This window comes from Bactrocera oleae, chromosome 6 (assembly GCF_042242935.1).
Source record: "Bactrocera oleae isolate idBacOlea1 chromosome 6, idBacOlea1, whole genome shotgun sequence".
In the NCBI taxonomy this organism is placed as follows: domain Eukaryota; kingdom Metazoa; phylum Arthropoda; class Insecta; order Diptera; family Tephritidae; genus Bactrocera; species Bactrocera oleae.
Window position 1 is genome coordinate 5,888,982 of NC_091540.1, and position 24,416 is coordinate 5,913,397.

A 24,416-nucleotide genomic window follows, 5' to 3' on the forward strand; every position below is an offset into this window, starting at 1 on the left:
AATTGATTAAAAAAAAATTATTTATTAAAAAAAAATTATTTATTGAAAAAAATTTACTTTAAAACATTCAAAAAATTGTTTGAAAAATTTATTTATTCAAAAAAAAATTATTTATTAAAAAAAATTATTAATTTTTAAAATTAATGTAAACAAAATTTAATTAATATAAAAAAAATTTTAATTTATTTTAAAAAAATTTAATGATTAAAAAAACATTTTAAATTAATTGATTAAAAAAAACTAATATATTAAAAAATAATTATTTATTACAAAAAATAATTAATTAAAAATAATAACTTATTAAAAAAATTATTTATCAAATAAAATAATTTGTTTATTAAAAAAAAAATTTATTTTTGAACATATTCAAAAATTTATTTATTTAAAAAAAGATATTTATTTAAAAAAATTATTTATATAAAAAAAACTTATTTATTTTTATTATTTAAAAAAAAAATTATTTATTTAAAAAAAATTAAAAAAATGTAATATATTTGAAAGGAAAAATAGCTGATTAAAAAAATAGTTTCGCATTTAACTATGCAACAAGCAATTATTACTGCTATTTCATATAAATGAACACAGAAACAATACCTTATGCGTCCGCTATACATATATAAGCGACTAAGCACTATATATCAGCGGCAATTTCCAACGTCTGCAATAACTTATTACGTATATTTGTTTAGCAACAGCAAAAGCAAACTAAGTTTTCAAATACTGTAGCTCAAATTTTCATATTGTTTATCCAAATTAATTAGCTGCTTAATACTGACATTTGTATAGCAACAACAAACCTAATTATTCCGTTTTCATACAACACAGCCACAAACCAACACTGTGCGCATGCGTTCTCTACCAAATACCTGTTACTAAAAAAGCAGTGCTTTTATACATTTAAGACTTCATAGTGCATCTTTTATGCTCAAATTTCTTGAATAAACATTATATGACGCACTATAATCCGAAAAGCGCTTAAACAGTGTTTACACGCGACAAATGTTGTTTTTTTTTTTGTTTGTTTTTTGTTTCTCATTTAATAGCGACCCAAAAATATTTCTTATGTTTTTTATATTTTTATTTTCATATTTATTTAAGCAACTCGTATTTGTTGATTATTTTTATGGCAAATATATTACTTTAGTTTTTTTTTCGTGTGTTTGGACTGTTTTATTGAACTTTTTCGAGAAGCACGCTTACAATATTAGCGCTTCAATTATTTTGTTTTATATATTGCATGTACATATAATATATGTGTTAATGTATATATCGCATAATTTGTAATGTAGTATGTGTAATATTTTCTTGTTTCACAATTACTTTAATTTATCACTAAATACTAATAATAATATAATAATAATAATAATAAAAATAGCGAATTGCTTTAAATGGGCGTTGAACGTTCGCTGACAGCCACATGTGTCACAATCATATATAACAATGAAAATAATAATATTATAATATACATGCAGCCACTCCATTATGCAGCGCGCACGCAAATGAAGTTCGTTGAGAATTTTTCATATTGCATAAAATAAATATAAAAATATTTTATTCGAATTCTATGCAAAACTTTCAAATTCTTTGCAAAACTTTCAAATTCTTTGCAAAATTTTCAAATTTTATGCTAAATTTTCATACATTCTAAATATAAATACATATAAATGTGTTTTATGTGACCACCATTTGTAAAATTACAATTCCCCTCTGTTCACATATTTGCACACATTTTCATTCGCTGCACCCCCCACCCACCAAGTGATTCATCTATTGTATCTATGCACTTCTTTGCTCTTCTCTACTCTCTTTTTTGCTTTTCAGCGCCGCCAAATGTGTGTTCATCTTGCTGCTTAACCATTTCTAATTAATTAACATTCAACTTTTAGGGTTGCACAAATCAGATTTCCCGCAGAAAAACGATAAGAAAAAATTATTACAATACAAAAGAAAGTTTAAAATAAATATTCGTTCTGTTTCTGGTGAGATGTTGCTTTTTTTTCGTCAACACCAGCGTTATCGTTCGCTTTTTGCTAACAAAAATTTACTGCTTCTTGTGTCTGGTAGAAGTAGCTGTTGTTGTTGGGTTTGTAGATTTTGTTGTCGTCACACTTGAGGTTGTGCTTTCCCTACGAGCGCTAGACAGTGCGCTGCTGTTACGGTTATTTGCGGCGCTGCCACTTTTAGCCGGCGCTGTTGTCATAGTGGACTTTTCTTCAACTAAAAGGTGAAAAGAATGAGCCCAAAATATATATAAATTTTTTCTTCATAGCGGTATATTGCATAAACGTTTAATTACCATTTTTCTTACGATTATCACGTAACACGCTATTACTGTTATCACGTTCCTTCTTAGCTGCAACAGCGCCCCCTGTATCACTAGAACCACCAGCTGTTTCGTCGCCATGCTCGTCAATTGTTTGCATAACATTCACTCCAGTTGTTGCGCTGGTTAGATTAGTTGTGGCAGCCATTGCGGGTGCAGCCTCTTCCTCCGATTCATGTGTACTAGTGGGCGAATCCTTTTCCTCGGCGATGCGTGGCAACATCTCACCCGGTGCTGGCAAAGCAATATTTGTGGGCGTACTAACCGTTAGTGGTGTCTGTTCCGACATATTTAACGTACTACTACTCGACATTTGAGATTCGTTTGTGGCATCTGCAATCGTTGCTGCACCGTTACCGTTATTATTATTGTTATTGTTATTATTCATGTTGGCACCACCACCGATGCATGTAAAACTTTGTTGCATGGTATTTATTGGTGGCAGTGTGGTAACTGCAGTAGACGACGTGCCGGCACCACCACTGACACCTACACTGCTGCCAGTGCCGGTGCTGGGTCGCCAAACGCCGCCAATAACACGCTGTTGTGTCTGCTTGATTGGTGGCGAGCAACAAAGCGGTGAAATGAGTGTACATTTTGCCTCAGCGCTGCGTGGATGTAGACGATCGGGTGAGAGCGCACGCCGCAGCAATGGTGAACTGGGTTCGCCGCTTTTGGTGCGCACGAAGCCGCTTTTCTTCGAACCGCTTGCCATGGTTTGCACAGTGGGCAACGAACTGCCAGGACTATATGACTGCGTAGTATTCGAAGCGCCTGGTTGATGCCCAACAAGGGGAAATGCGAGTGGCGACGGTGAACGTGTGGGTGATGCTGGTAGCGGTGAGGGCGATGGTGTACGTGCCAGTGGCGAAAGTGGTATATGGCCAACTGATTTGCGGCGATTTGGTGGTAAAGCACCAGTGGCGCTGGTGTGTAGCGATTTGACTACACCGGCACCACTACCAGCAGTAGGGCACACGACAACAGCGTTATTGCCACCGCAACCGGCTGTATGCAATTTGTGCTTGAGGCCATGCAATGTCGATGGCCGTTGATACAGTTGTGGCACCGATGTGGGTGATACTGTAATGAAATATGTAAATTATATTGTTGTGAATTAATGCGTTTATTGTTTATGTTACCTGGTATATTACCACCAATAGCGCCACTGGGCACTGTAGCTACTGCACCGCTTGCACCATGTGTCATTAGCACACCCGTTCCACTTGTTGAAATCGTCAGGCCTGATGCTTTCGTTGGCGTACTGGCGAAGGTTGGTTGTGTTTGTGCACCATTGCCACCGCAAGTCGGTGTATTCGGTGCCGATGAGGATGGTGAAGTAGATTGCGAAGAATTACCAGCTGACTGACAGCAACTACTGCTATGATACGATGAATCCATCGGCGATAAGTTGCGATTGTTTGCGTTACCAACACCGGCGGCACCACAAGAACCGCTAACAACCGTAGCAACTGCATTATTGGTTGGAGAACCGACAATACCCGCAGCGATCTAAGAGAAGAGAGAGAAATATATTTCGAGGGTAAATCACAACTGGGGCCCGTTTCAGCCATTACATTGCCATTTCAAATAAGATAAAACATTAACTTCGGCTGCACCGAAGCTATAATGAACCTTACAGGTGCATATTTTATAGCATAAAATGATGAAAAAGGACTTTATCTTGATTTTTATCGGTCAGTTTCTTCAGAGATTGTAGCATTGCCCTTAGAAATAATTGGAGCCAAATTTTGTGAAATATCTCGTCATATAAAAGCTTTTTTAGAAGAACTTAATTTCGATCCTTTGTGTGGCAGCTCTATGCTATTGTGGTCCCATATCTGCGAGAGCCAAATTGGCATCTTTTTGGGGAGAAAACAACGTGCAAAATTTCATATCGAAATCTTAAAAACTGGGGGACTAGTTCGCGTATGTACAGACTGTCGCACAGTCAGACAGGCGGATATGGCTAAATCGACTCAGCTCGTCACGCAGTATATACCTAAACTACGTGGCTGCTAAAATAATCACTCTCTTTTCTCACTCACCTGTTGTATCTCTGCCGACGCGCGTTTATTGCTGATCCGCCGGAATAGTGAAGTTTTGCGCTTTTTGTCGTGTTCCTTCTTCGTCTGCTTCTTTTGCCGATTTACGCCTTTCTTGGCAAGCTTACTTTGCATCAAATCACGCTTGCGGCCACCACTCTGTATACTCGTATGCTCCAAAGGCGTGGCACGCAAAGTTACATGCTCGCCGCCACTCAACAACAACTGCAAAACTTGTGTGTGATAGAGACCCTGCACCAGCTCACCATTTACGTGTGTAATCAAATCGGCGGGACGCAGGCCAGCCTCAAAGGCAGGACTACCCTCCTCAACGGCCATCACCAAGTGATGCATCGTATAGAAATCTGTGTCGCCATAATAAACACGTATTGTGTGCACGGTAAAACCAAAACCACGTGGACCGCGCCTAATAATTATTGGCGGCTTCAGGTTGGTAACCAAAGGTGAAAGATCACGACAAGGTGAAGTGTCACGTGAACTTGCTGTGCTGGAGCCGCCATTACCACTAGCGCCTGCACCGCTGCCAGGCGATTGTATGCCAGCTGCAATGCCGCACAGTTGCTGTGCCAGCTGTTGATTATCCACAGCGCTGGACATTAACGACAGCCCCAAAGCCGAAGCGGACTTCACAATCGAACGCGAACGATGTTTGCCCAAGTGACCGTCCATCGATTTGTGATGATGCTGCAATGCAAGTGGTGATTGTTCGCGCGTGTTCTCGGCTGACGATGAGCCGCCACTCACCGTCTCATCCTCGATGGATATGGAGAAACGTGGTAGTATGTCGCGCGCGCAGACACCTTTGCGTTTGCGATGAATTTGTGGTGAGAAATCGTCACTGTCTGTGGCGGTTGAGGATTCGGGTGTGCTGCGCGATGTTGCTGCCGCAACAGCTGGTATTAATGATGGATGCGGATGTGCTGCCTTCACCAAAGCCGTGTTTGTAGAGTGCGGAGTGGCATGCAACTCAGCAGCAGCTGCTTGAGCGGCAGCGGCGCTCACAATTGTTGCCGGCGGTGTAGCGGGTGTGGTAATTATGGCTGTTGTTGTTGCTGGCATGCTGTGGCGTTGCGGTTGACGTTCGCGTTGTTGCAAATAAGCGGTGCCGCTGCCGGCGCTGCTAGCCGGTGAAGCCGATGGGCTGGAAATTGATGATTGGCGCAAAAATTGATTGAGCAGACGTAGTTCGTTGTCGTTGCCGATGGTGATGTTGTGCAATAATTCGGGCAGATATTCAGCATCGGGCGTAGATGGCACTTTGAGGCAACCGGATGTAAGCTATGGTAGAGATAAGAGAAAAATATTTACAAATAATAAATACAACGATATTTCTGACAAAAAACGCAATACTCACGTCCAGTTTGCGCAAATGTGGCGTTGTCAGCAGTTTATTCGCTATAAAATCGCTACTCATGCTTGGTGAGAGCGCAGAGTTATTTTTGCATTTCATCAAAGCCATAGACGAGTCCATCGTAGTATTGCTATCGCAGACAGAAACAGTACCAGTTGTGCTTGCAGCGATATTTACCGCCTCTGCCTTGAACTCAGCTTTTTTCGATGAGTTGTCGGCAGTGGCGCTCGAAGCAGACGCCGAAACTGATGCTGCACTGGTGCTTGTAGGTGTCATTGTGGTACTGGAACTGGTGGAGGGTACACGTGACCAAGAATAGTGTTGTTTGCGATATTGCGGCGTTAACGATGAGAATGAGCCAAAAACTGGCGTATCATCGGTATCGTCAGTATCCTCACCAGCTAAATCGTGATTGTAACGATCCATGCGTGCTGTAAGAATTTAATTTTATTGCGGTATAACTATAAAATTGTATAAAAAAAAAATAAACTCACTATCGAAATAGCTCGTATCGTCGTCGGTGGACAATTGTGGCACAAATTCCGCCTTTTGTCGCAACAGCGAATTCCAATCTAAGCCTATGAAATATATATGCTCCTTAACCTCTAAAGCACCGCCTTGTGTGCCCAAACGTTCGCGCGGATTTTGTTGCAACAACTGTGTTATCAGATCCTTTGCCTCGGGCTGCACATCCCAATCCTCGCTATCCGGCCACTCAATATCATCGTTGACCGTGTGCGCAAATAGCTCTTCTGCAGTCTCGCCGAAAAATGGCACACAACCAATCAGAAATTCATACAATATAATACCCATGGACCACCAATCGACCGGTTTGCCATAACCTTGTCGTAATATCACTTCTGGCGCTATATACTCCGGCGTGCCGTAAACCTTAAATAAATAAATGAGTGTTTTTGTAAACAAGTAGAGGCAGGCTTAGTTCGAGAGTAACTTGGAAGATATCGCGAAGATATCTCGTTAAATAAAACAGATTTCCATACAAGGACTTGATACCGATCGTTCAGTTTGTATGGCTGCTATATGTTATAGTGGTCGGATGTGAACAATTTGTTGAGAGATTGTAACGCTGCTTTGGCCAATAATTCATGCCAAACTTCGTGAAGATTTCTTATCAAATAAAAAAGTTTTTTATACAAGAACTTCATTTTTATCGATCAGTTTGTATGGCAGCTATATCCCATCGTGCTCCGGCATCGCGGATTCCGACAAATGAAGCTTCATGGGAAGGTAAAGACGTATTCTAAATTTTATATACCTCACAAACTAAGGGACAAGTTCGCGTATATATTATATAAGCAGACAGACAAACGGACATGGCTTAATCGATTCAGCTCGTCACGCTGATCATTTATACATATGTTTTATAGGGTCTCCGACGTTTCTTTCTGGGTGTTAGAAACTTCGTGGCAAGCTTAATGTACCCTGTTCAGGGTATTAAAACGAGGCTTCAGAAATCAGTAACCTTATTAGACATAGTTTTGGAGCAATTTCCAGTCACGCACTCACCTGCTTATCCGAGAACTGTCTAGTCTCCGAATCAATATAGCCTTCGTATAAATTTGTGGCCAATGACATTAAACCCATTTTTGATAAACCAAAATCGGTGAGTTTTATGTGCCCCAAAGCCGTGATAAGTAGATTATCAGGCTTGAGATCGCGATGTACAATGCCATAACTGTGCAAATATTCCACCGCTAATACTGTTTCCGCAAAATAAAAACGCGCCATATCCGGCGGCAACGGACCGATATTCTTCAACAGTGTCGCACAATCACCACCCTCAACATACTCCATTACCAAGCATAAATGCTTTTTCGTCTCAAAGGAACAATACATGCTAACCACAAAGGGATTGTCGGCAAAAGAGAGTATATCACGTTCGGCAAACACTTGCTCCACCTGATTACGCAAAATGAGATTATTTTTGTTGATTTTTTTCATGGCAAAACGTTGGCGCGTAGTCTTATGCTTAACCAGATACACCGCACCGTAAGCGCCATTTGAGATCAATTTAACGATATCGAAATCGTGTTCGTTCGGTATCGGCTGTGCGGTTTGTGTCGCCTGCTGCTGCGCTGTGGTCGTTGTGGCAGTGGATGTGGCACTGACCACCGCCGTACAGATTGCCGATGCAAATGAAGGCATTGGCATGTCAGGTCCACCGGCTACCGGTGTTTGTGGTGGCTGTAGCGGCAACGGTGGATGTGGTGTGCAAGAACCGCTGCTTACTGCATGTGCATCGCCGGTGAGTAGTGTATTCGATGAATTGAAGTTGGTTGTCACACAAGTGAGTGGTGAGTTTAAAAGCAAGGGGGTTCGTTGCTCTTGCGAATTATCAGCTTCAGCGGTTATGTCGGCCGCTGAAAGATTGCCCTCACAAACAGCCTGCGTTTCCTTCATCTCCTGTTGCATTTCAGCAATCGGATCGCGATTTAAACCTAACTTATGTATGATGTACTGCGGTATGTCGGCTTTGATGCCTTGTATTGCTTTGGCTTGACCCTCAGCAGCCTCTAGTAGTTGATAAAACTCCTCCGGATCGAATTCTAAGCATTCGAGTAAACGCGCCGGGCGCGATATGATTAAAAGTAACTTTTTAATGACACCTGTTAGCTCGGCAGCAGCTTCGGGCGATTTATCTTTCGTTTCTAATAGTAAACGTTCGAGATTCTCACTCATTTCGTAGAAATAACGTGATGTTATCAGTTTTGCTTCAGACTTATGTAAGCAGTCGCGCGCCATTTCAAGCACTTGATGATGAACAAAGCTGTAGAAAGAGTTCAAATAAGATTAATTAGGCATATTTTACAAATAAATGCCATATTGAATTTTACTCACCGCACAATTGGTTGCGAGTCGCGGAAACTATTGCAAGCTACGCTCTTATTCTCATTTATAAAATGCTTCAAGCGCTCCTCCATCTGTTGTGTAGCCTTCGGAAATCGTTCCTTATACAACGTGTTCATCATGGCGATCTCGTTGTCCACGATTGGTGAACGCGACGGGCTGGAGAGCGAACGTGAGCGTGGACGGTGAAATGGCGACATGCGCCCAGCAAAACCAGTTGTGCAGTTATTATTGCCGCTACCGCTACAATTGGCGTTCGCGTTGGGCGTACACGGCTGCGGTGCGCCTGCAGGCATTTTGGCGGCATTCGATGGTGTGCCTAGCGTCGCAGTGGCAGCGCATACCTTGCCGCCAGCACATAAAATATTACTATCAACACAACAGTTGGGACAGTTTGGGCGCGCGGCTTGTAGTTGCTGTGGTTGCTGCTGCGTATTGGCAGCAGCATTTTTGTTCGATTCTAGAAAGTTTGTGCTGCTATTGTTGAAACTCGTATTGTTCGTTGTTGTGTGTGGGACGGACATTGTTTTGCTCGTTGTTGCTATTGCCATAGTTGCAGGTGTGGGCGTTGATGCTGTGTAAGCGCCGGTTAAAAGCGCGCAGTGCTTCTGACAGTGCATGCGCGGCGCCGCCGCTATGGCTGCTTGTAAATGCTCTACACAGCATGTGATGGCATTGACGGCATCTTGTGCAGCATCCTCGCCGGTTGGAATGTTTTGTAGCTGATGGAGCGCTTCCTGGCTGGAGCACTGTGACTGGAAGAGAGACAGTTTTTAATATACACTTAAAGCAGGTATATTAGATGAAATATTGTTTTTTAACTCACCGACAAATTTGAACTACCAGGCGTCGTGCCATAACCCGAGGAAGGCAACGATGCCACGGACCAACGTCTGCCGTCACCGCGGCATGATGCAATGCGTTTTATGGGCGCAAACGGAAATTGCATGGGTGAGTTGATGCGTGGACTGTCGACCGGACTCGCCGAGTAAGGCGAATGTGAACGCGGCGAAGCGTTCGTGCAAGCATTTATACCAGCTGTAACTAAACTCAAACGATGATGTGCCACACCGCTGGATGTGCCGCCAACACTGCTGCCGCGCATCACTACGCCATGTAAATGATGCTTACCGATGCCTAAGCCAACACCGCTGTTGGAACGTGAGATGTTCAATGCGCTCGTGGTGTTTGTGGGCACGTTCGAACCACTCACGGCGCCAGCAACGCTTACAGTACTCGGCGAAGAGTGACAATGATGCATTGTTGCATGCGTCTGTACGTTACAAGTTGCTGACGAATGCGATTGCGAGAGCGCATTTGGACCAGGCGTCAAACAGTGCGCTGAATCAGCGCCGCCGCTACCGCGTAGGTAACTACCGGTAAGACAGGGTGCCGATTTACCCAGCGACGAATTACGCATGCGCACCAAATTCGATGTATCTGCAATAGAATTAAATCATAAAATGCAAACAATAATAATACACCAAACTTAAAACGACAGCATATTTACAACGCTACTCACCATTGCTCGACGAGCGGATGGAGTAACCATGCTGGTAGGAGATCTTACGCAGTAATGCATTATAACTGCGTCCCGTTAACGACACTGAGCTGCCCGACAGGCCACCCGAAGACGACTTGGTCAAATTCGAATTACGCAACAGTGAATGCGATGTCGTCAACGATGTCGTGCTTATGTTATGCTCACCGCCCGACACTTTTGACGATGTGCTCAACATATCCAACCCTGTCGATGATTTGGTAGCGCCAATACTCATCTCCGGTTGCTTGCAGCTGACACGTGGACTACCGCCAGCACTGCCGCTGCCGCTTCCGCTGCCACCACTAGCGCCCAACTCTTGATCGGAGTCATCGAAAACCAATGCGCGCGCCGAATAGCTCGATAGTGGACGCATGCGCGCCATAGATGCAGCGCTCAGGTGACGTTTGGCTACTGGACTACCCGTCGAATTGTTGCTAGTAGTAGTAGTAGTAGACTTGTTGAAGCTGCCTGGTGCGGAGACCGCGCTCAAGTTACGGCTGCCCGGTGGACTAATCGTTGTGGCAATACTATCGTCCGGTAGAAACGTGGCGCTAAGCATATCACGTAGGGAGGTGGCGTGCTCAGCACCAGCAGCTTCGTCACAGCGAACGCTAGCGCTCGTGTTAGTGCCGACGCCGCCATCACAACGTTTGTGTGGTGTTGAAGTGGAGATTTTGCCACCAATGCCATCACAACTGCTAGCTGTTAGGAATGCTGTAGTGTTGGCGTCCGAGTTTATTGTTGTTGCACTGCTGCAGGTGGTGTAACTGATTGATGATGCGGTTGTTGTTGTAGTTGTAGTTGATTGTGTTGCCGTTGCTGTTGCAATTGTATGCGTGGTGGGGGGTTTGTTAGTGGTGTTGATGGTGGGATGAGTTATGTTTGTTTTATTTGTTGTACGCGATTTTGGCTCTTCACGACTCATTTTCACGGCCGTTAGTAAGTTACGTTCGTTGATGGTGAAATTCTAACTGTCCGTGTCAGCTGGTGGCTGTCCTTTTGCTTAGTTGATCGTTTTATTTGTGTTGCAGCACGACATTGCTTCTGTGTGTGAGTGTGTGTGCGATGTTCGTGTAGAAGTAATTGTACGAGGTATTACTAATATTCTATACTATAGGATTTGTTTTTATTGTTGTTTTTTTTGTTAATTTCTACTTTCTTATATTCCTTCGCTTTAAATCGTCAAATATTTCGGCCTTAAGGTGAAATATCGCAGAAATGCTTTTGTTAAGTGATATCATTTTTCTTTAGCTTCGTATGGGTTTTTCAAACATCTTTTTAAGGAACCTGAAAATATTTTTAAAAAAATGTATATGGGTCATTCCATCGAAAATTTACATTCAAACATTTTTTTGTGTTTTGGAATATTGGACAGCTATTTTTTTATATCGACTCAATATGAAAAATTTTGGAATTATAAATTTTCGAAATTTCAACACTCGAAAAAAGTAATTTCAACATTATAAAAATAACTAGACGTCTTATTGTTTATAACTAAGCACTCAGGTTTCCAATGAGATATACATATGCATGTTGGATTTTTTTCGACAATTTTTTTTTTATTAACAAAAGGTACATTTTTATAAACAAATAAATTTTTTTTCTATTTGTAACTATTTTTATTTTATTTTTTCAATGAAAACGCTATAAAAAGTTGGGCGCAAACAGATGATTTTCAAAAGACGCAGGCCAAGCGATCATAAGCTTGAAAGTTTGTTTGAACTAATTGTTCTTAACTGTACAAACGAATGCTGGAAACGAGCATTCGGGCGTTATCGACGAGAAAAGAACAATTGTGTTGGAAAATATGGGTAAATAAGTACGATAAGATGGTCTTCATAGATATTTATGTACATATATAGCTTATTACCTGCTGCTAGAAAAATGCTAACTAAAGTTCTACTCTATAGATCTCTTCTCAGGACATTTGAATATGTTCTCCGCCCAACTGTATAATTAGAATACGTTTTAAAAATTATTAACTTCTTAAATTTTATGGAAATTAATTTGTATTTTGCTATTAAAATTGTCTAATCATTTCAAAAAGACACTCAAAAACAATTTCGAATATATATTGTGACGTCAGCCACACAGCTGATGTTGTCAAATGCAAATTGCCTGACTCAATTATACTTTTATTAGTGACACATAAAAATGAAAAACAAACTCAAAATTATATATATATTGTTTTTTTTAATTTTTTACTCCAACGAACAACATCAAAAACAAAAAATTATAACGGAATGTTAACCAGATTTGTATCTTTAAATAACTATCATGCGCTTAAAATAAAATCTTTACAGACTCAATAAATTAATTAAGTCACGTGTAAGTATATTACGACGTACTGTAATATAATATATGTATGTGTGCCTGCTCACAAATACAACAAATATATATGTGCGAGTAAATATACTTAAGCAAATATTATTAATTAATCTTATTTAGCAGATGTTATTAGACATTAGAAGTGTCATATACTTAGATTGATAAAAATACTAAGCAAATGTTGTATATGAATGTGTGCGTGTGTGTTTGTTTGCAAAACTTGTTAAACGTTTTAAATCAAATGTCAAATAGGACAGGACACTTGATAAAGTAATGATTATTAAGATAAAGGTAAAGTGGACTTTTTAACTTCGCGATAAGAAAATTCTCAATGCTTTGCAGGCATGCGGGTTTCAACAGATTAGGTACAGTGAAATGAAGCAGCTAAATCGCGGGATCATATGGGTTTTAGGCGATATTTATCTAAATATTACATATATAAAGAAATGTAGTTGAAAATGTGCATAGTTTTTGTTGTTTTGTAATAAACTTAAAAATTAGCCATATAACATTTATGCACCGCTTTTAGAGTAGTAATCGCGCGAAGTATTTACTTTTAGATTCGGCAACAGATTCTACATAAGTGGGCCAGATCTAGACAAAATGGCATATGGTGAGCAATTCCTTCATGTATTATCCAATCTATGTATGATAGTTATTACGATCGAAGGATTCTAATCAAAAGTCAAATGTGGATCCGATCGCGCTTCAGGAATAGTTTCACTTAACCCTGCTATAACTGTGGGCAATATCTAGATCTACTGTATTCAGATTTGTAATTAGTTTTTTTCATCTATTGGTGGGTTGCATTGACACGCTTCATACCCAAAACATGAAACAAAATATGTTGTAACTCTCTGTTGACAACTCGATTAATTTTTTTCAAAACTTAAAGAAACAGCAGTTTTTTTGTAAATTTTTTCTTTTGCACTTTTTTGAAAATGGCACAAATTAAATTTAAAAAAAATTAATGGTTAACAAATCGCCATAAATAGTTTTTGTTTTATTAGTAATTAACACCTTTTTCACTACTAATTTGCATACAAAAATACTCCGGCTAACTTCAGTCATGTATTTTAAGTCAAAAACTGGAAAATATAGAATATAAAAATATATACTTAAGTATGTATGAATCAAATAAGCGACAAATATATCGCTGTGAATACGCAAAATTGCATAAATATTTGGGCGATTTTAATCACTCAACACTTGGGACGTAGAAAATAAGACACACACTCATGCTAAAGATGCGCGCTGACCGACCGAACTAAGTGACTTTCCATTGCTTCCTTCTAATTTATTTGTTTGGCCGCACATTTATACTAACGAATATATCATGTACATACATATGTATGTATGTATGTACTTGTATTATTATGCAAATGTACATAGTATATGGTGGCAATTGAATGAAACAACACAGCCGAAAAAATAACGTAAATATATATGTATGTATGTATGTATGTATGGACGTGTAGAGGCGCGCGGAAAAGTGCTGGCCAATAAAGCAATAATACAAGTATAATATTTATGTGTGGCTGTATATATTTTATATAAGTATGTACATATATATTTTATATAAGTATGTATATATTTTATATATGCAAAAGCGTAGGGACAAAACTGATTACACTTCAACGCGACAGTTGGCTTAATTTCCCACACGCATACAACAATACACGGTCATGCAAACGAACGCGAACACATGTATGTGCAAACATACATACATAGCTCGGAAATTCTTAGCCTGAAAATTGATTTGCCACAGCAGGCCAGACGGATAGCGAATGACGACTGCATGTGCACACACATATACATATATGCATGTGTATATTAATATGTGTATGTATGTATATATAAATATAACATATGTATATATGTATCTTACTTTGTACAGGTTTGGCGTGCCAAATATTTTCCAATAATAACAAGAAATTTTAATGGGCAGATATCGTAATTGGCGGCCAGGAAAATATGATACATGCGCACATACGCTTTTACTTACATACATACGCTTTTATTTACATACATATTTATATATATAATATATAAATACGAGTATATCCTTGTTTGAAATATATGTATGTATGTATGTATGTAAGTATTATCTTTTTTTTTGCAATTTCCCACACACGTTCCGTGAAAGAAAGCTTCGCATATATTTTATTACGAAAAAAGGAAAAAGAACGGCATAAAGTCAATGCGAAATAATATTTTTAAAACATTGAGGAAATTAAAAATATTTTATATGATTCATGAGAAATAAACAAAGCGTAACTTGCTAAGTACCAGCACAATAATAACAGAGAAAGGAAACGAAAGTACAGTTACAAGCATACATACATATAGCCATAGGTTGGTATCGTCATGTGGGTGTAGGTGGAGACAAAGCAACAAGCGCGTATCAAGAAATTACTACGCTTGAACAAGGCAAAATTACATATATGTATGTATGTAAATGTTACAAAAGTCAGATAGACAACAACTCCGTAAAGGTGTGTGGTGAGAGGCTGGCACTGTAATTTCGATTATCAAGGAGAGTTTGCGGTCAGCGGCATAGTCAGCACACAGCCTGCAGTATCAATTGGCTAGTATGAATCATCTACAGTGTTAGCATCGCAATACTTTTACGGTCGCAACTATACCTATATAAATTTGCAGCATCTATAAGGTCATACTTGTATACAATTATACATATATGTATGTATGTACATTAGGTAAGTGCATATGTACAAACACAATAGGTATTAAGGATTATATTTGTAAAATGTTGGGTCGAGCTATTTCGCCTATTTGAAGAGTGCATCTTGATGTTATTTCACCAACTAAAACAACTTAAACTAAAATTATTCGCTTTGTGAAATAAAAATTAAAAACCTTCTCTTCGGCTGAACAGAAGCTAAAATACCCTTCGCAGGTGCAATACTTATAGCATAAAAGGGCATAAAAATATCTTTGTCTTGATATTGCTCAGTGTTGTCGTTGTTGTAGCGGCAGAATTTTGCCGAGTTGACAGTCCTTGGCCGGAATAAATCCGGGTCCATTCCGGTTACGTAGATCCGACTGTCGTGGAAACGGGATATTGATCAGTCATAGCTATATGCTATGATGCTCCGATCTGTACAATACATTCGGTGATTGCAGCGTTGCTTTGGACAATAATCTGTGTCGAATTTCTTGAAGATAGCTCATCAAATAAAAAAAAATTCCATACAAGAACTTGTTTTTGATCTTTCAGGTTATATGGTAGCTATATGCTCCAGTGATCCGATCTGAAAAAACTGTTCGAAGATTGTCGCCCTGGCTTGGACAATAATCTGCGCCAATTTTTGGGAAGATAGCTTTTTAGATAAAAAAAAATGTTCACACACAACTTAATTTGGATCAGTCAGTTTGTATATCAGCTATATGTTATAGTGGTTCGATCTCAACAATTTGTTTGGAGCTTGTTACTTTGAGTTATAATCATAAGCAAATTTCGTGAAGATATCTTGTCAAATAAAAAAGTTTTCCATACCAGACCTTGATTTTGGTCGTGATAGCCGTCCGATAACGGCGGTACCGGCAAATAGGGAGCTTTTCGCGGAGAAATGGACGTGTACAAAATTTCAGATTGATATCTCAAACATCAAATTCGCGTATAAACCGACAGACAGACGGGCATAAATCGACTTAGCTCATCACGCTGATCATTTATAGATACACTTTATAGGGTATCCGATGTTTGCTTCTGGGTGTTACAAACTTCGTTGTAATATAATAATATACTCTGTTCAGGGTATAAAACATTAGAACAGTGGTGCTTGACCTTCTAACCATGCGAAACACTTGTATTCAAATATCATATGCGGAAAGAATAACTGTAAAACAAAATCTAATCAGTAAACTCACCAATTCGAGTGTTGTAAGAAGAGCAAAGCACTAGAAAAAAGAAACATGGAATCTTGATCAATTCGATTCGAGTAAAGTCAGCTACATTTCCGAGAAGAAGAAACACAAAGACTTATGGTGGATACAAAAAAAAAACGTAACGTATTGTAATTTTATGCAGCGATTTTATACGAACGGTAGCAAAGTGTCTTGCCCATATACAAATTTAGGTATGTATGTATAACATAAATCATGTGTACAAATGTAAATTTATGACACATTTTGCAAGCTTACAAATGCTACTGCAGAATACTGATGAATGTTTCTTTCTTTTTATGCAACAACTTTTAAAGGGTAACAAATATTTGTTTAATTTTGGAATGAAACAATGATTTGTGAGTCAATCGTTGCCTAAATAAACAAGGTGCAATCTTACTTTGTTCACATTCCGAAACGATCAAAGGAAGCGTACACATGGACGCGGAAATTATATGTAAACTTGGCGTAAAGTTGCACGTTGTCAAATTATAGTGGTTTCAGCAATCAAAATAGTAGATTCTTGCAAACTAAATTTTACATATTTATCTAACCCATAGTATGTTTGTATGTATGCATCTTTTTATACACATTTTAAGCCAATACCATTTGATCAATTATGAGTTGGACTGACAAACAAAAAATATTCATACCACAAATGTATTTTCCTATTTTTTAATACAATTTTTTTTTTCAATCAGTTTCATACCCAAAACTTTAACCAAATTGTGTTAGGCTATACCGAAATAGATGTTGAGATTTGTCTGCTATTGCTCTGAAGCCAACACGACGATTTTTAAGGGCTGCTTCTTTAACTTTTTCGATGTTATCGTCAATAACTAAGTTTTTGCTGACTTCACAACCTTCAATAAATGCTTGATGCCACTCAAATGCTTGTGCTATGTGATAAAGTATACTCCCCAAAACACTTTTAGAACGATGCCTTAGCCGTGTATAGATTGGAAATACCGATTTTTAGGGTAAACTCGTTATTCAATTTATTCCAGCGTAAAAATCGCCAAACAAACTTTTCGCGTCTTAGACTAACAGCAGCCAAATAGCTCGATATATGGAGATTAAACTACACACGAACATAAAAAAGGGTTGTACCAAGCTAGGAAAAAATATTTAACGATACGGTTTGCGCGCGCAGTTTCAATGGACCAGTACGGTTCAAATTTGAACTTTTTGTTTTACGACAAATTTTTTTTTATAATTTTATAACGGGGAGCGTTAGAGATATAAAAGATTAAAAATCAAATAGGAAGCCATTAGCATAGGAAGTCAACAAGCATGCCTATCAGTAATCAGTCATTCGTAAAAGAATAATAAACACATTTAAATTGAATTATAATGAATATAAAGGCTTGGTTATATACCTGTAGGAAATGAATTAAAGAAAGAAAAAAAAACATATTAATTGCAGATTCACCTTAGCCACAACTAAGTGATAAAAAAAATATCTTTTCCCCGAGTATGAGAGGTTTTTTAATTTATATACAATTATTTTTATGTTAAATATATATATATAATTTTATTATTATTTTTAATATGCTTTTAATTTTTTAATATTTTTTGTTTTCTAATTTTTTAATTCCTTTTTGCTTATCGCTTCAAGCTCCTAATATTTATATACTAACAATAAATAATAAGTAATCGTGCATTCTGAAGCTTGAGCAATAACACCAACTGCGCATCTAATAGTTAATTTAATTACCTGCTGGGGTTCAACACCTTATCAGCGTACCAAAATAAATGTGCACACAGTATACATACATATAAGCGCACGAGTAGACACTTTGCTAAATGCTTATATGCATGAAATCGAAAATCACAGCAACCTATTAAGTGCTAAGTAATGAACTCTTACAAAGAAACTAGTAAAATATTATCTCATTTTATATAATTTCAGTAGTACACAAAGTGTAAACCCGTGGTTATCATACATGGTGTGAGTGTTGAACACGTGCTACTACAAATTTATTAAATGATTACATACAATGGAGACTATTCTAAACGATAGGCTTAATGAATTGGCTCGATTATAAAATAAATGCTAACCTTTTACCCATTTTATATATTAATATTATACTTGTATCATAAACGGAGATATCGATCTGAAATTTTGCTTATGTACGTCCTTTACTCCCCACAAAGCTGCTAATTCGTCGGAACACTATAGTATATAGCTGCCATACAAACTGACCTATCAAAATCAACTTCTTATATGGAAAACTTTTTTATTTGTGAAGAACATTGTAATTTTGGTGCAACCCAAGTTAACTTTTTTTCTTGTTTTTATAAAAATTTATAGGTACATGTGTAAATTTGCGCTCGCAGCAATGCTGACCTCTGCGGCAAGTCATTGTGCCAAAAACGATGCAATTTCCGCTTTTATTCAATACCTTAACGGTGAGTAAGCAATATGATTGGAAAACCAAAATAAAAAACGAAAACTAACATAGCAAAGTCTCTAAGTCACATCTTGAATTCCGAGCGTTAGACATCCTTCTTTGCGCCCGGCATTGGAATGCTTTGCAGTCGTGGACACAAATCTGCGTGTGCCCGTACAACTCATATACATATATCATTGAACGAACGAATTGATATACATATGTACGTATGTATGTACGTATGTGCGATATGCTTCCACAATAAATAAATACACTTATCTCAGCCGCCTAGGCAAGTCAATGAAGCATATTTGTACGAGTGCGAGTATTTTGATATTTCGTCGCTCTTTTTCTCTGTTTAGCATTGCAAAATAGAGGTACTCACATGATAATTAAATTCACTATTGTTTGTTTTATTTATCAAAGCGGTTCACTGAAATGTAAATACAACAAACCGATGGACACACAAATGTATGTATGTATATAGTGATGTACAAATAGATGTTCACACATAAGTAGGCATTTACATATGTGTATAAATACAAGATTGTTTGCATGTACATACATACATATGTACAAGTAGATGTGACAGATTAAATAGTGCCCAAGTCATTGCGGTTTATTGACTTAAAACTGTTTCGTTACACCTCGCTTATAAACAACGCAAAGGAGGCGGCGTTCGTGGGACGTGAACGGCATATGCTAAATAAAACGGCGTGCTGATTTGTCAACCGGGGGCTGATCGAATAGTGTAGCGAAATGAATTTGAGTATTGATGTGATTGCATTCGTGATGGAGGACATTTAGCCGAATTATTTAGTGGTAAAATAAGAATGCTAAACGATGCGAAAAAAGTAAGAAAACTAAGAAATGCTAAAAATAGTGTTACACCAGAATGCGATTTAGCTATATTCTGTAGTTATGTACTATATGTATATGTAGAATATTGAGTTCACGACAGTAACACTTTTAAAATGACATGCGTGAAGTCAAATTGATAAATAATAAATAGTTTTTCATTAAGCGAAATACTAAGAGAAAATGTATCAACCAGAAAAATCGTTAACTACTGCACCGACGCCATAATACACTTCACAAATGCGTTTTTTATAGCATAAAACGAGATCGTTATCTTGAATTTGATCGGTCCGTTTGTATAACAGCTATGTACATATATGCTGTAGTGAACCGATCTAAACAGTTTCTTCAAATTTTGTACCTATGCCATAAACAATAATTCTAGTCAAAGCCCGTCATGATATATCGATGATGAGAGACTCGCGTATATACAGTCAGACGGACGGACAGACGGACATGGCTAAATCGACTCAGCTTGTTATACTGTTAATTTATATATGTATATACTTTATAAGGTCTCCGACGTTTCTTACTGGGTATTACCAACTTAATATACCGTTTTTAGGTTATAACAAAAATTATTAATTTTTTTTAAATATCACAGTTTGACGTTTATAACCTACGTGAAAGTGTTGTTTTTTTTACTTGTCAGTCCGGGTCAATTTTGATGCAGATATTGAATTCTTGAAATACGCTCATGGCGCTACAAATAAAATTTTTTATTTTTCCTTGCTGTAATTTAGACAATCGATGAATAGTGTAATCACTTTATGTCCGAATAAATACGGCTGCGTTCATAATATATGTATGTAAGTACATGTGCTATTAATAATAATACCTAGCTATTCAACTATATTTAGGTAATATGAAATCAAAGTGCAACAAAGTGTATTATTATAACGTATATTATATATGTATGTGCGTATATTTGTGTGTCCGGCATCGTCATTTGCGCTATAATTTTCGTATATATAAAATAAAATGGATAATAGCCATTGGCTAATTTGTCATATTTCTTTTTTTGACTTTTATACTGAATTCTAAGTGGTTTCATTGCGGAATTGTTATTGTTTTTGATTATACATACATAACTAATTTGTTCGTGGCCTTTATAGCAGCATAACCTCTTATGAATATATTTTGTTGCTTGTTTATTTATCTTTCGCTGCTTTCAGCTACTTACATTTCTACCTTTTAGACTTAAATGTGTATAAAACTACACAAATCACTGCAATGTACTTCTTAATATTTATTTACAAGCATACATATTTGTCACACATAGAAGCTTGCTTCAGAGCCAATACCGACATTTGTCGTAACATTTACACTAGAAATCAGACGACTTACAGTCGAATTTCCAATACAATAGGTAGCAATAAAATGCACCCTTTTTTATAACAATACGCCAAAATGTGTGAAAGGGTTTATTTTATGATTCCTTTGCATTCAGGTGCGTTTACATGTGCATATGAAGAACATTAGATTCAAGGACGCCCCCATGCAAGGAGATCAATGAAGGCCGTGGCCACAGACCGACCGTCAGCGACGCTTTCGTCAGCCGAACGCAATGGTGCCTACACATGCTTTCCTACTACCTACACTCGCTTTAAATGTATCCAACAAAATATGGACTTTATGATTAATACTTACGATTTTCTATCAGATGCTCAATGCATACGTTGCTTAATAGTAAGAACCACACAAATATATATTTTTCACACAACACAGATCTAATTCATGTACATCGAATTTTCCTGAATTTCTTGGTTTTGGCTCGTTGCTAAAAGCCTTCCTCCATAGAGGAAATTTGCTAAGTTTCTCCAGCTGCTTTGTTACGCTTCCTGAATTTTACCTTGCAGCTATATATTGCAAATTACTTCATTTTTTCCACCGTTTGGTGTAGGTCTTGTCTAGGTATGTCGATGGAGTTTCTATTGTTTCTGTTGTTGTTGCTCGACAGCTATGTTGTTAGTGGTTGATGTTGCTATTGTTGTTCGACTGGTCACTGCTGATGTAGAAAAATTTCTTTTGCTACTTTTTCACTTTGCCTTTTCCACACCTTCACTTTGCAAATTTGCACTTTTTGTAAACAAAAATAATGGAGAATCTGCATTGCTCACTTTTTGCACATTTCTCCGTGAATTTGACAAAGAATCTTTGATCAAAATTTCCATGCGAAAATTTTTCACTTTATTCACCGTTGAAAGACTTCTTGCAGAGCTCGCGAACGATTCGATATACAGTGTGAAAAAGTTGAGGACAGACACAACGAAGTATTAAGCAAAATAAAATGTCAAATAACGGCGTTGTCGTATCGAAATTTATTTGGCGGTATCAATTTCATTCCAATAGTGTTGCTCAAATAAGTACCGAAATTTCGTGATTGTGTACATATATCTACCCAACGTGTATATATGTACGTATGTGCATAAGTTGTTATGAAGAGGTAACAAAAATAAACAAATTAGAAATATATTGATTTTAAATAATTCAGCAGTTAAGCTGAAAAATTATGTATGTTTTTAATCGTAATTAGTCTTGTTCGTTTTATAAAGCCTTTTTGTACCATAAATCACCAGGTGTAATTAGCTTTTACATATTAAAGAACTTTATTTTTAAATTTCATTTTTACAATCTCTATTTAGTTTATGCTTCAATTTTTTTTATATTATTTTATTTAATAATTTGATGTTCGTATTAGTATGTATGCATGTAATATCTTTCTTTAGGTCGGAAAGGTTCTTTATTTTGTATCCCCATTCAAACAAACTTGCTTTTGAAAGTTATTTAAACTAAATATTCTACATTAACAATTTCGTACATTACATTATTAATTTAGTTGTAAATATAATTTCGAGTATGCGCTCTGAGCCGCTTTGGCTGAGAGATTCATTATCCAGATCCGAGAAAGTGTTTCGACTTGAAATAAGTGTATATTTGTGTTTATGGTTCTATTAGTTGTGTATTTATATAAGTTGTGGGATTGTAGGTTTTGAAAGAAGCGTTCACTAATTCAATGTTTATACTATGTAATTATTTATAATAATAAGAATAAAAGCAAATTTATTATTAAAATAATTAAGATATTAAATAAACGTTAGCCATAATTAATGTTTGCACTATGCGAGGTTGGCTGATAACTGCTCGATATATTTCGCTGCTGTTGTTGTTGCTGTACCTGCATAGACTGCATTTGAGGCTGATAGTTAGCAAGCTGTTGTTGAAGTAGCTGATGATGTTGCTGTTGTGGTTGATGTGGCTGCGTTGCCATTAAATGGTTCTCATGGCACCACTCAACAAAATCATCAATAAGCACCGGCCATGCTCCTTCTGAATCATAGTTACTCATATTGTCATCAATGTGTGTAGCGAAATCCAGCAGTAAATTCCAGGTGTCTTTAGGTATGGAACGTTTATGCTTTTCCTGCGGGTAATAAATTTAATATAGTTATTATGTTGTAATGTTGTTATAATATATTCTTTAAAATACCTCCAAAAACCTACACCACAGATCCAAGAATTTAAATCGGCTACTGAGTACAATCTTCCAGTAGACAATGGCCATATTTAAGTCGATGCCCTTCTGACCTGGATCCTTTGCATAGTTGAAAGTAAACTGATAGAAGTCCTTAAATTTGGCTACATCATTTAACTCCATTTCCAGTTGAGGCAATTTCGCTTTGAGCTTATCTACACTGTCCACACCGAGATCTGCCATACCATTCACAAATTCATCGTGTTTGAATTCACATTGCACTTCAGCGCGAAATTTCCAGGCAATTATTAGAACCAATTTGGATTCAGGACTTAAAGCGAGATCATCTAAGAAACGTATAACTCCATCCGCGGTAATTTTCTGGGGTTCACAGGGATCGCGGTAGCGCAGGAAGAGCTGTTCAATACGTTTGCGATCTAGTTCGCGATAATAATATTCTGGATTCTGAAAATAATTGTCGCTAGCTAACTCCAGCTTCCAATCATTTTGTTGGAGGCAGTATATAGCCGTTTGTTCGCCCGTCTGTGTTAGCGATATGAATCGTTTTACTTTATCTTTTTGTGTGGACTTCAATTTATTCTAGAATTATGAATAGAAAATAAATGAAAATATTGTTAGAATGATACACGCACATTATGTAAAAAAAAAAATTGGCATACACATTTGCAGTTAGTGCCAAAAAATGAATGTTCTCCGTGTTTGTGCGCGAACGTACGTATTATTCAACAAATTGGTTCACTAATTCCTTATTGGATTCTCATTGGTGTTGTAGATCGCATCCAACAAATTTATGCATAATAACAATGAAAAACAATTATGCACTTTATATTATAAATATGAGCATTGCACCGCCAGCGAAGTAGCTTTGTTAGATGTTAGCAAGAGTTAATAGTTAGTTTAATTTGCACTAAACAGTGAATGCATACAAATTCCATTGCTTGTCAGCTGCAAATCTCTTGCATTTTTTGCCCGCAGCCACCCCCTTACATTGATCCGTTGCGTATGCAATAAATGCAGTACACTTTAATCTGCACTCAATTTGGACTTCACTTACCATCTCGATGCTACCAATTGTTTGAAAGTGTGTCGTGGGAAAATTTACTGTTCCGACGTTTCAAAACTGTCTTCTCCAAAAAAATTAATTTTCCTCGCCTTCTTTATTTCGACTTTCTTTCGTTTGCTATTTTTACGTTTCGTTTTGCGCTGCCCTTTCGCAGAGAACGTTGACAGAGCAGAGAATTGAGTTTTCTCTGACGTTGAACGTGTGCTACCAGACGTACGAAT

At 37.5% G+C, this 24,416-nt stretch overlaps 2 protein-coding genes across 5 annotated transcripts; both read right to left on the minus strand.

Moving 5' to 3' along the window:
• Positions 1-1,107: 1,107 nt before the first annotated feature.
• Positions 1,108-21,890, minus strand: dop (microtubule-associated serine/threonine (MAST) protein kinase dop). 4 transcript variants are annotated; one of them, XM_036358105.2, is made up of 11 exons: positions 21,287-21,890; positions 10,131-11,438; positions 9,435-10,048; positions 8,600-9,357; positions 7,268-8,528; positions 6,235-6,631; positions 5,744-6,171; positions 4,372-5,667; positions 3,466-3,835; positions 2,297-3,406; positions 1,108-2,217 (listed from the first exon to the last, which is right to left on the minus strand). In XM_036358105.2, the coding sequence occupies exons 2-11, from the start codon at positions 11,074-11,076 to the stop codon at positions 2,042-2,044; spliced, it is 7,356 nt and encodes a 2,451-aa protein (XP_036213998.2). In that variant the 5' UTR covers positions 11,077-11,438; positions 21,287-21,890; the 3' UTR covers positions 1,108-2,041. The 4 variants fall into 4 exon arrangements, with proteins under 4 accessions (XP_036213998.2, XP_036213994.2, XP_036213997.2 ...); XM_036358101.2 differs by having other exon boundaries at positions 8,600-9,363; XM_036358104.2 differs by lacking the exon at positions 21,287-21,890 and adding an exon at positions 13,598-13,744 and having other exon boundaries at positions 8,600-9,363.
• Positions 21,891-22,221: 331 nt separating this feature from the next.
• Positions 22,222-24,346, minus strand: SCCRO (defective in cullin neddylation 1 domain containing SCCRO). Its single transcript, XM_036358095.2, has 3 exons — positions 24,187-24,346; positions 23,127-23,711; positions 22,222-23,060 (listed from the first exon to the last, which is right to left on the minus strand). Exons 1-3 carry the CDS (start codon positions 24,187-24,189, stop codon positions 22,734-22,736), a joined length of 915 nt encoding a protein of 304 aa, XP_036213988.1. The 5' UTR covers positions 24,190-24,346; the 3' UTR covers positions 22,222-22,733.
• Between the last annotated feature and the right edge of the window lie 70 nt (positions 24,347-24,416).